General features: G+C 41.1%; 1 protein-coding gene across 3 annotated transcripts in view; it reads left to right on the top strand.

Annotated features, from left to right (window-relative positions):
• CENPH (centromere protein H) overlaps positions 1 to 5242 on the top strand; it is a 620329-nt gene extending 615087 nt beyond the window's left edge. For all 3 annotated transcript variants that reach the window (XM_044075457.1, XM_044075459.1, XM_044075458.1), the window contains one exon: positions 4957 to 5242. In XM_044075457.1, the coding sequence (XP_043931392.1) occupies positions 4957 to 5049 (93 nt within the window). In that variant the 3' untranslated portion in view covers positions 5050 to 5242. The remainder of the gene's footprint in view (positions 1 to 4956) is intronic.
• The last annotated feature ends 7987 nt before the right edge of the window (positions 5243 to 13229 follow it).

Raw genomic sequence — 13229 nt, 5'->3', positions numbered from 1 at the left:
TGCCCCCATATCAGTGGGCAGAGGCTCAGAAACAAGTACTTTCCCTCTTAAACATGGGGGCTATTCAACCAGTACCAGAAGAGGAAAAGGGACAAGGTTTCTATTCCAGGCTTTTCCTGGTACCCATAAAAGACAAATCATGGCGTCCAATTCTGGACCTGTCTACTCTAAACACCTTTCTGAATTCAAGATGCTCACTCTTCACCAGTTACTTCCTATGCTAGGCAAAGATGCCTGGTTGCTAACTCTAGATTTAAAAGAAGCTTACCTGCATATCCGAAACAGGGAATCTTGCAGAAGATACCTACGCTTCAAAGCAGGCTACTTGCATTATCAGTTCTCTGCACTGCCCTTTGGCTTGTCTACTGCGCCCAGGGTATTCACAAAGTGCCTGGCTCCAGTAATTGCATTTTGCAGGCAAAGAAATATTCAAATATATCCATACCTGGACGATTCTCTAATTCAGGCAGAAAACCAGGCCATACTTATAAATCATCTGGCGTTTGTAAAAAGGGTTCTAACTTGTCTAGGGTACACCATACACGAAAATAAATCACAACTGGTACCCTTTCAACAGATTACATTCCTGGGTGCAAGCTTGAATACAACTGCCCAGATGGCTTTCCTCACACCAGAAAAGCAAATTCATTTGGTAACTTACTTTAAACAAGTGGCCACAAAAACCCTGCTATCTGCAAGACAAATACTGCAAGCCTTGGGGTTCATGGCCTCCTGCATTCTTCTAATTCTATATGCAAGACTGCATATGAGGAAACCATTGGTACTTAAAACGTCTATGGAGTCAACATTATCACAGCCTGGAAACAATGATTCCCATCATACCTTGCCTACACCTGGAGTTCCTATGGTGGGCAGAGGCCTGCCACCAAAACAAGGGACTGCCATTCACACTACCCCTTGCCGCCCAAACCCTAACTACAGACACATCAGACTATGCATGGGGGGCTCACCTGGCAGAGAAGTGCATTCAGGGCAAATGGAACCCAAATCAAATGCACCTACATATCAATCAAAAAGAAATGTTAGCTTTACAGAATGCTCTGACAGCCTTCAAGGACTACATTCATCCAGGATAACTAATGGTAAAGACGGACAACACCACGGTTATGTGGTACATAAACAAGCAGGGGGGTACACATTCCTACCCCCTCTTCAGACTAGCCATGGAATTGCGGAACACAGCCTTGAGCTACCAAGTGCAACTACAAGCTCAATTCCTGCCAGGAAAACTGAGTACACTGGCAGACGGACTAAGCAGAAATCTCATGGACCCACATGAGTGAAAACGGGAACCACGGATTTTCAACATGTTGACAAGCAAATGGGGGAGCCCAGACATAGATCTATTTGCCACCCCCCAGAACTACCAGTTGGACAAATTTTGCACAAGGGCTCCTCACAAAAAAGCCTGGAAAGTGGATGCTCTGTCCTTCAGCTGGAAAAACCTATCGGTCTACGCCTTTCCCCCTCTGTCTCTGCTCTCCAAAGTTCTGCTAAAAGTCAAACAGGACAAACCAAAAATTATTTTGATTGCTCCAGATTGGCCACGCCAACACTGGCACCCACTCCTGCACAGTGTCACATATATCTCCATGGCACCTGCCTCAGACACTTTCCTTAGTGTCTCAGCAGGAGAACCAAATTCTACACCCTCAGCTCACAGCATTGAACCTTGCAGCTTGGTTAATCACTTAAATTCACCCTTAGCATTCCTCAGCAAACCTGTGATGGATGTCATCTTGGAGGCGAGAAGACCTAGTACTAGAAAATCTTATGCTGACAAATGGAAAAGATTCTGTGCCTGGAACCAATCTTTAGGGATGAGCACAGCAGCACCCAATTTACCTCAGATTTTGCAATACTTAACTGAGATGCTTCACAAGGGTCTGTCTTTTTCCTGTATTAAAATCCAGGCTTCAGCTATTTCAGCTCACTATAACACAGAACCACCCCTCTTTTCTCATCCCCTGCTCAAACAGTATCTCAGAGGGGCAAAGAATTTGAGACCACCCAGGAAAGCTCCTACCCCTGCCTGGGACCTTAACTTTGTTTTGGAAAAGCTCACTTTACCTCCTTTCAAGCCAGCTGCTACTGCAGACTTAACATTTCTTTATTGGGAAACAGCCTTCCTCTTAGCAATCACTTCAGCTAGGAGGATATCTGAATTACAGGCCCTTATGGCAGTGGAGCCTTTCATCATCTTTCATAAGGACAGGGCATCTCTGAGGACCAATCCATCCTTCATGCCCAAGGTGGTTTCCAGTGTGGCTCTTAACCAGTCCATTCATTTGCCAACCTTCTATCCCAGTCCACAAAACAAAGGGGAACGGATTCTGCATTCCTTGGACATGCACAGACAACTTAAATTCTACTTGGACAGAACTAAATTTCGAAGAAAATCTGAACATTTGCTGCTGGGGCAGAGGGGAAGGTTATTTCAAAACAAACCATTTCTAAATGGATAAGCCATTGCATTCACTTTTGCTATAAACACCATGGAAAAACCTATCCCCCAGGGGAATCTGATCTCATTCCACCAGGGCCGCATCTACTTCTGCAGCCTTTCTCAGAGGTGTTCCTACCAGGGATATTCTAGAAGCTGCTACCTGGAGTTCAGTACATACTTTCACCAAGCATTATCATTTACCAATTTTCTCTAAATCCAGAGCTGGCTTTGCCACTGCAGTCTTGCAGGGCCTTATAGCTGGTCTTAATGCTGTATAAATCCATCCTTCCAACCATAGCTTTGGGAATCTACCCATATGTAATGACTGCAACAGTGAAACACAAAGAACATAGTACAGTTGTGTACACTTGCCATAAATGTAGATGTTCGAGTGTATTAACTGTTGCAGTCCTGGTTACCCTCCCTCCAGCCACCTGTTTTTCTCTTACTATACCTCTACTTTCTTTTATTGTGCTTAAAAGCCTTTTTGGTGTATTTGCTTTTGGTTGGAGGTATACTTTTGTGTTTTTAATTTTATTTGCTCCCCATTTGGGGGGCACCTGACATCTGGGGCAAGAAAAACTGATGTAATGGCGTCGGCTGCATGTTTTATACCCCTGACGACCTGACGTCATGGAAGAAGGGACAGTAACCGACGCAGGACCCAAGACTTTGTTAATCAGGCCGACTGAGGACAACCTGCCAGCAGGTTACCCCAAATGTAATGACTGCAACAGTGAATACACTCGAACATCTACATTTATGGTAAGTGTACACAACTGTACTTTCCTTGCTATAATTCAAAAAAATACCCCTCCCCAGTTTGATTCAGATTAATACATACAGGAAGCATAAATGTAAAAGAATGGTCTTCATTAAATGATCCACAGGTGCATTAATACTTTTTTGTTTACTGGTGCCATTTATATGTTCCTATATTATTTGAAAGTTGGTGTTTTCTTGTTAATTGCATTAATCGTCTGAAGAAACATATTCTTTTAATTGCTAAATCATGTGACTGATGCATATTTAAAGAGGTTTGAAAGGTACATTTTGAAATAGCCTGAAGAAGCACTGTGTGATTTTTTGTAATTTATTTGGTTTGTACTAAAAGAGGATATGCTTTTTAATATCCAGTGTGATATCTGTTACAAATTGCCTGTTCTTAGATACAAGGTCGGTGCTGAAACAGACTTTTAACTGTGGAACCTACTTTTGTTTTACTTTATTTGAGGAGTTATGTTGTTTGCCTGTCCTAACAATTTAGCTGCATTACCGCCTCTACTTCTCTAAACATTCCCAGTCTTAATGCAGCTTAATGCAGATATCAGTTTTTTATCCTCTATCCTATCCTTAACTTTTAGGTTATGTACAGAAACCACAGTTAAAGTGCTTTGTCAATTAAAGCTCTGTTACATAGTCACTTGTTCTCTTCCATATACCCTATATGATAAAATAATGTACACAAACCCAGAATTATATTTTTGCTAAACATTCACAAATTGTCATATCTTGGAAACTGTACATCCTCGACCTGTATTGTCAGAACACTTGTTAAACTTACATATCCTTTCACATGGTATTATTGCGCTATTTACAGAAATGTGAAAATATACTTAATTGTATAAGCCTTACCATGGTATGGGGGGAGGGGGACAGCTGAGGACATGAGTCAGAATGGGTTGGACCAGGGAGGGGCGTGACTACAACATATTTGTTGCTCCTAGTCACCAAATTCCCTTGCTTACACCTCTGTCACCGGAGCACGTTTTTTCATACTAACTGTCATAATGCTTGATGGCCTTACTACTGTTACCAAGAGTAGACTTGCTCATCTAACTCTGTCTTTGTGGTAGGTATATAACTATATTGTATTTTGTATCAACCTGCAAGTGTGATTTTGGTCTGCTGGCCATATTCACTTGTTTCCTAGTTTGTTTTTTCATTTGGCGCTCCCTTTTTGAGGTTATAAGTACATAATTTTCATTTGCAGTCTTGAAATAGAAAATATAATGAGAATGGAGGTGATTTAAGTAGCAAAAAAATGTTGGACCAGATTCAATAAAGTTTACACTAAGTGTACACTGTTCGGAGTGAATAGACAAAACAGACCTAACTCACTTCTTCCTCCTAATTTCAGTTTTCCTACTGATATTCTTGCAGCTTTAAATACTGACAGGGGTGCATAAAGGTTTCAACAAAGTGTAGACTACATGTATACTTAGTGTAATCTTTGAGTGACTAGAAAGCACAAAAAATGTGATGAGAATTTTATTGAATACATGTCGTGTACACTTAGTGTAGGCTTTATTGAATCTGGCCCGTTGTCTTTTAATGCAGATTTTAACTTCATTAAAAATGTGATCTGTTTCTGCGCCCTAAAGTAACACGCATAATCTGAAGCAGTACATTTGAATTTAGTGCATTACTTCATAATTATGTAATTTTCATTTTAATTCATTATGTTGATCTTTTTGTCTTATTTGCAGGGTATTATTGTTGGAGGGCGAGTAAACTGGGCCTTAGATCCTGAATTAAGATCATTGGTTCTGAAGCTTGAAAGTAATCCAGCCTTTGACTAAAGAGAGAAATACGTATTTTTATTCAGTTTTATACAACCTACATGTGAAGATTATGGACCAAAAAATAATTCTGTAATTTAGTTTATTTAAGCCAGAAGTTCTTGCAGACTTTTTGCTATTTTTAAATAATGTGTGCATATTTTTTCTACATCCTCTGTTTAAATGTAAATAAAGTTGTTTCAGTTAACAGCCACGTATGAAAGTCATTCTGTCTTCATTTCAAAGCTCATATTCTCATGCAAATTATCTTGGGAGCTGACGATGCAGACCTGTAATTCAGTTGCATGTTGCACAGTTTCTTAGACACATATTGGACTGCAGAAGACAGTACATTTGGTGTATATTTAAATGTTTTGTGGTCTGCACATAATAGCACAGAAACTGCTTAGTTTAACAACAGTTCTTACTGTACAGTGAAGCTGTTAAATGATTTCAAGATGTGCCTATACCTCAGCACACTTCCATCTCTAATGTTAGTATCCCAGTTTTGACATTAACTGAACAGATGAAGACTGATGAGTGGACAAGAAGTTTCTAGTATTTGCCAACTTTCCCCAAAGGTGAGGGTTGAGACACACTAATGCAAGTGCAGTCTCTAGTGGAAACTATACTCAATTTTCTTTTCTCCAAAGCATGAGTGTACATATATCGTGGCTGTGAATGAACAGATGTCTGTTATCTTTGCACATCTGTCCAGTAATGGAGGAAAGTTGTCTATCTATCTTTCTAGTAGCTGTTGAGGGTGTACCTTTTTTATTTTTGGCCATGTTCCCCCAATGACCATGGAGTGCATTCTTCTCAGTTACCCAGTGAACTCGTTTGTTTTCTGAAGTTCACTGCTGACATCAAAAGCCTCTGGCTAAGTTTGCCAAAAATTATAAATTAGGTGCCGTCATAGAATCCCCCAAATAACCCAAATACCCTTAAAGACACAGGCTAATAACTGGTGCCAGAGCCGCAGTCTAAAACTCAATACCAAGAAGTGCATATTAGTCTTTTTTGGAAAGACCGCCATCCCTGCAAATTACTACATTTGCAATACACCCTTAATGGTAGAGCCGATGATCAGGGATTTGGGAACACATGTAGACAATGACTTTGGCCTTTGCCTCCATGTGTCTAATGCAGTAAGGAAATCTTTCTGTGTTGTGCAACTTGTAATCAAGGGTATAGCAACTGGGTCCAAAGATGTCATTGTTCCATTGTACTCGGCCACGATTAGACAAATTGTGTACAGTGCCCCCTTCAGTATGTACCTGACCAGGCATAAGCAATAGTAGGAACATCTGCAGAGATTCCTCACAAAAAGAATATATGGTCTAGAAAACATGTCCTTTGGGGACCACTTCAAAGCCATATGCTGATATTTGATCTCCTGCAGGCAGCGAAGAGACAGTCTATGCACGACCTACAAAGCATCTTCTGATCTAGCCTTAATTGTCTGTTGTGCATTTGCAAAACAAATAGCATCAGAAATGTTGACTCTAGAGACCTCAACCTTACCTGCACCGTAAAAAAGACCTATAGAGAAAGGTATGCCTGTCATAGAGTGCCCCTTCTCTGGAACAGGCTTCCCATTAATCTGAAGCAAAGTTCTTCCCTATACACTTATTCAAGTGCAACCTGGATGATTGGTTGGGGAATCATAAATTTACCCCTGGCCTGGTGCCTATGTACCTGTTAGAAAGAGGGAGCTTGTAAATTCTTGACCACCCACTCCCAAGTTTTGTATACATTATACAAAGCCTATGGGATCCAAATTGATCCATTACATTTGGGTAGCATGGCTAGGCTTAAAAAGGCCCTTTATGGTCATTAGCCTAGTAATCACTTTGATCCTATGATTCTCCACTCCTCCATCGTGCATGCCCATACTGTTCCAGGGGGTGGAGCATACAATGTGCCGATGCATGATGTATAGTCATGCCTCCAAGTAACCTAATGAAAGACCACGCCTCTCCATGCAGACAGCACTCTCCATGCAATCCCTAGTGTTCACTAGAGATTCAGTGAAAGGGTGTACCCAGACACACACACTCCCCATCGCCCAACTATCCCCTGAAGAGAGGTGAGCAGGAGCAGGCTAAGCCTCATCGCTGCTCTCCTTCACCATGCCAGCTCCAGTAGACACCAGATTGGATAACCTTATTTGGGTTGCCAGAGTCCTAGTCAAGGCTTTGAGTTAGTTGTTGGTTGAAGGAAATGAGTTGTGTTAGACTACAAAATTAAGTTTCAACTATCAAGAAAATGTGGTGGGAGCCCCACCACCACTCCTTATTATGTCCACTGTTTTGCAGTTTTTGTCTCATGAATGTCAATGTTAGGAAAGTCATGGTTTTAGTAAATTTGCAGGTGACACTAAAATCATTGGGATTGTCACGTACATTTCTGATTAGAATCTCGTTTAGAAGTTCCTTGATTTATTAATGGAATGCTCTGGAAGCTGTGTTATGCCGTTTAATATTAACAAGTGTATTTATTTTATACTTTGGCATAAATAACCATGGCTTTCCTTATATTTTGACAGCAGTATTCTAACAGTGGTAGGATGTACTTTGGAATTAAGTATTCTGGTCGATAACAGATTGCCTTTTGAAAAACATTTAAACAATGTGATAAGAAGATCATATGGAACATTTAGGAATGTGCTTACATACATCTCCAGCTGGATGAGTAAGGTTTTGATTCCTATTTATAAATCTGTTATTAGACCACTGCTGAAGTATTGTGGGTCCTTCTAAATTTACAAATATCTCTCAATTGAAAATGTTGATAAGGGTGCAGAAATGCTCTACAAAACCTCTGTTAGGCACTTGTCATGTAAGGATAGAGTGAAGTGTTTATTACGTGAAGTATAGCCTTATTTATTACGTGGAGTATAGCCTAATGATGAAATAATGTATTGTTTTCTAAAAATGATCTTCCTGCACCATTGGTTGTATCTTTTACATTGTAAGTATTAAAAACAAGAAATAATAGATTATCTGTGTATCTTCCTTTATGTAGAGCAACTCTTCAGCCTTCCTTTTTCCACCTTAGGGTGGGAGGGATGTGGAATGCATTACCCTTTCATGTGAAGAACTCAGATAACCTTACGGTATTTAAGAATGAGTTCGACAACTGGTTGAATGAAATAGTATGTGGTCCTGGACTGAATATATACAAATTCCTCAGCAGTATAGCATGGGATCTGAAGATGACTCAAATACATTGAGTACTGAAATTATCTTTAAAATGTATTCTGTTTTGTGTATGTTTTTTCCTATATTACTAGAGAAATTTAATTTATGTGCCCTCACAGCTGTCATATTCCTTCAGAAAGATTATCATCATGTTTGTCCTGTTTTAGGGGTGGAGCACAAGTACTGTTAACTTTGAACAATTGTTCTTTTTTTTTTAAACTTCAGCAGAGATAACTACATACCTATAGTTTTTTTTCTTGAACACAGACGGCTTCTTTCTCTAACTCCTCTGTCTGCAACAGTTGTTACTACCTTTTCATGCCTCTTCTAAATCTTCTAAACAGAAAAAGAAATGTGGAAAATTTAAAAAAAGAATTTAATTTTGAAGGTTCCTTCAAGTACAGCAAAAGAGTAAGTAATGATGATTAGGAAGGCACATATCCAGCATAATACTTGAGCCCATTCCACAGTAGCTAGTATGCAAAATACTTTTCTTGTTCTGCAGGAAATTATCCATTTAGCTTCATTTGGCTCTTCTACATTACTGCTTGTGCACTGTGTTAAAGAGGGGCCATCAGTAGTCAGCAGTCAAACTAGTACCTGAATGCGAAGGATTTATGATTGGAAAAACACTGTGTCCCATTCTTGATACCAGGGATCTAATGTCCAGGAAAAAAGACCATCAACCCACCATCACCAGCTGCCCAGGGATCCAACATCCAAGCTGAGGTAAATTATTCATCTTCCTATAAATAAGTCTCAGATGCTATCTAATGTCCAACCACTCCCATGCTGTGCCCTTACTTATTGGGTGACATAAAATGATTTCTTTCTTTCTTGGCCATGTGTTGGTCAAGGCTGGACTACTGTCTCTCTATGTTCCCAGATCCGTAACTACCGGGTCAACTCTTAGGGGTGTCTTATCGATGGAATAATTAACCTGGGAAGATATTTTCCCAAAAGGCCCTATAATGCACTACTTGGCATTGAGTTTTAATCAATGGCTTTGGCACTATTAATTGGTCTGTGTTGACCCTCTTGCCAAATGTTAATGTCATGGGGAATCTAAGACAGCTCCCAATTTGCAGTCATCTGTTAACTTGGTGAGCCAAAGACCCTTGACATTAACACTGACCTCTGAGAAGTAGATGCCAGACAGGAATGGTCCAGCACAGAGCTCTGAGGTACCCCATTAGAGACTGGCCTCTTAGTAGAGGTGGTCTCACTGATTCTGATTTCCTGGGTCCTATCTGTGAGCCAACTGGCAATCCAGTGAGTTATGAAGGGATTTATGCCCAGTTCAGTGAGTTTATCAACAATACCCGAGTGGGACAACGACTCGGGCAACAGAAAGTGGAAAGGGCTGTCACCAAACTTAGGAAACGTATAACAAGGAAGGTAACGAGAGCCTGTTAAATGACCATATATCCATGAAGAGTTTCCTGAAATTAAAATGAATTAGTTGAAAATGTTTTCTTATATTGATTCCCTTTTCTAAGATTTTTTTTAAATGTTTATTTACCGTTTTCGATAATACCTTTTTAATATGCTATTTAATGTATATTTTTTATCTGAATACTTGGAGTGTTTTAGGAAAGAACTATATTTGGTTTTAAAAATGCTTTTAATTGGCACTTAATTGATGTTGATTTAAGTGGGTGGTTGAATGTTAGAGTTAAAATCCAGTGCTGTGGCTGTGTAATTTACTCTGACAAAGTTCCGTATTTGAGGAATGAAAATGCTCAGTTTATTTATTGTTTTAAAATTATACTATTTGCCACATATCTGGTGTCTGGCATTGGTTTACTTATTTATTTCAACGTTTTCTGGATTGGAATTATTACCACATTCAATAGTATCGCTCATTTGTGGTGACTGAAACAGTGGGGTACTGGTGCTTAATTGTAAGATCTTGTTAATGCTCCAAAATTTGGAAAAGATAAAGTTGTTGCGTGATTCCCTAGCACAAGAAGTGCTTAGAGATGGTTAACAACATTTTTGTAAGGGCACCTAAATGCTGTTACAATCTGATTTCAGGCCAGGGACCAACAACAGACGGTGCCGGATGGCAAATAAAAGTGGCAGAAGGAAAAACAGATGTGCTTCATATTGATCACTGTTGTAGTAGCTTTAGCAATATGGGGTATATTCTGCCAAGGATATAACAACTGGCCAGATTCCAAAACTTCAGGGCATCTTCCATGCACCCAGACTGTGAAGCAGTTCAAGCCGAGCTAACTAAAATAAAAGTTTGGGTGCAAAGCCCTTCAGAGCTTTACTGCTGCTAAAGACTACACTCCTCTGAGACTTGCAAGGATCGATGGTTGGTTTCTGCTTTCCTTAGCTGGACAGATAAATTCTTTTGGGGAAAAAAACTTCCAATTTCTTATTTTTCACTAATGTTCTGTTGCTTTCCTCTTCAGGAAAGTTATTTTTATAGCAAGGAGTGTTGTGATTTTCTAAAGAGTGTAACAAACTTTTAAATGGACCATTCATTTCTGTCAGTTTAAAAGTAGTTAACTAAATGATAAAATATTTTCTGGTGAGAAGTTGTGTTTATTTGTCCGTTTTGGGTTGTCACAGTGTTTGAAAGTGCTTTTTACTGTTTTTTTCTGTCAAAAAATAACTTTTGTAGACTGGTTGTTTTACTGGCATTGTTGCTTGTTTTCCCCAGGATAGAGGCACAATTTTCAGCTTGACTATGGATAAGTTGTCAGTCCCATGGTCGGTCCTTCTTCCAGCCAGAAAAAGAAAAGTTAAGCAAACATCCTTTATCACCACAGCAGACTAGCAATTTGCCTCAGCCGCAGGTAGGTGGGTGATTCTGCTGTAGCCATTTGTTGTATACTCATAGTTTACCCCGAATCCCTGTGGTGTAGCACCTACAGCCAGTATGGACTGGGGAGTTAGGCATGTTCTCTGCGGCCGTTGGGGTACTCTCATTGGGCAAGGAAACAATTCTTGGTTCTGGGAGAGCCAACAGGGAAGGTTTCCCTCTTGTGTCAGAATGTTGTGGCCATCCCCACAGTCCCATTTTTCCTGTCAAAAGAAACAGAAAACCAAGCATGTATCAGTCCTCCTCAAATTTCTTTGGTTAGGAGTAGTTTACTGGGAGTGGTTCAGGACTTGATTCAGGCATTTGATCCTTCTTGTAGAGTAGTTTCCGGTAGAAGAAAAGGCGATGTCTCCTTTCCTGAAGAGATTCAACATTTTGAATCTGAACAGGAAGATGCAGAGACGGATTCAAGGTTTTGGTCTCAAATTTCTGATTCAGACTAAGAGATCAGCTCACTTTCTGATCCTCCCTGTGAGGGGCTTCTCTTTCTATAAAACTATTGCTATTATGTCCCAGTGTGCTTTCAGTGGGAGAACGCTGAGGATGTCCTTCAAGGATGCATCTGCAGTCCTTACAAATGGGTTGTCCTGTCGTCAGGCAGCCCTTCGGTCGGCTGGATTCCAAAGTCTGGGTCTGGCCTCGGCTGGTGTCGCACTTCACCCGACGTCATAGCTGCAGTTATTCGGGTATAAAGGCATCAGCCGATGCCATTTTCCTCAGTCTTTCTTGCCGTGGCCAAGCAGAAGCTGTTCGCAAGTGCCGGTCGGTCAGAACCAGAGATTACTACTACCGAATACTTCTACGAAGACTTCTAAAAAGCTAAGTACCCCGTTGGGGACTCTTTCTTGCCTCAGCCGATGTCAGAAAAAGTGAATAACTGTTTAACTTGTGGGAAACAAATACCTCATAAAGATTTCCACTCTTACTGCTTACCTTGTTTAGGCCCAAACCACGACGTAGCAGCTTGTCTAGCCTGTGCTTCTTTTAACTGGCGGACGCTTAGACGTCGGTCGGAATTTGCTGAGGAGTTTTTCGGCTCTGATTTTGCTTACATTATGCCGTCGGATCCTCCGACTACGCAAATACCTAAAAAGCGCAAGGAAAAGGACCAACACTCGCGGTCCGCGGTTTCGGCCGAAACCGCGGTTAAGCCGACCACGAGTGTCTCGGTTTCGGCTGAAACCGAGCAAGCGGTTCTTCCTGCGGCCGAAAACTTACCTCTCACCGAGGCCTCTTCCAACCTGGTGGAATCGGCTTCTGAAATCCCACCTGCTCTTGCAGTTTCTCAGGAATTATCTGACACTATTCCCTTGGATATTTCAACCCCTGCACGTGGAGCTGCTAGGCCACCTGCAACCATGTCCATTAAGGCCTTTGCCAGGGCTAAAGCAGCTAAAACTACTAAATCTGTGCCTGTTAAGACCCCCTCTCACAGGCCTAGCTCTAGTTCACAAATGCTTAGTCTAGCAGAGGATGTCATTTCTTTAATCCGGGGATCCCAACCTCAACCAGACAGGGCCTCTCACCCTCCTCCAGAGAAGAGGCCTAGAGCAGAGCCCCCTGAGCCAGTTTCTACAGATTATTCCTCTGATGACTCAGATAATACAAACCCTCCAGAGGCTCCTTTCTCCCCTTATGAAGACTCTGATGCTGAAGAGTCCATTCCTTCTGCCTCTCCGCCTGAGGAATTTTCCTTTGGGGAAACCTTGCATGCTATGAGGGAACAATTTCAGTGGCAGGGTCAGGATTTTTCAGATTCCAGAAAAAGGCTTAGAACCTTTCTGCATTTACCACAACATAGGCCTTTAGCCATACCTCCAGTCCTTTCTGTTGTAGATGATGCATTTAATGATGCTTGTATTGCTCCTGATTCACTACCTCCGGCCCCTGCTAAGCCCGATAGGTACTACAGGGTCCCGGACACGCATTACCGTTTATATAAGGCTCCTTTTGCAGATCCCGAGACTATTTCCCAGGGACCTAAGGCTGTAGCAGCTACCTCTTCCAAAAACCCCCTTCCCTCTGAAAGGGAATCCAGGTCCTTAGAGAGATGGGGTAAAAAAGTTTACACTTCTGCTACTCTTTCAGCTAGGGCCTTGAACTGTCAGTTTCACATGATCCAGTATCAAGAATTTATGCTAGACCAGTTAACCAAAAAGCTG

Source organism: Protopterus annectens, chromosome 6.part1, assembly GCF_019279795.1.
Source record: "Protopterus annectens isolate FY-2018-M chromosome 6.part1, PAN1.0, whole genome shotgun sequence".
NCBI classification, from domain to species: domain Eukaryota; kingdom Metazoa; phylum Chordata; order Ceratodontiformes; family Protopteridae; genus Protopterus; species Protopterus annectens.
The sequence above is the reverse complement of the archived record's forward strand: the minus strand, read 5'-3'. Positions and strand labels throughout refer to the sequence as shown.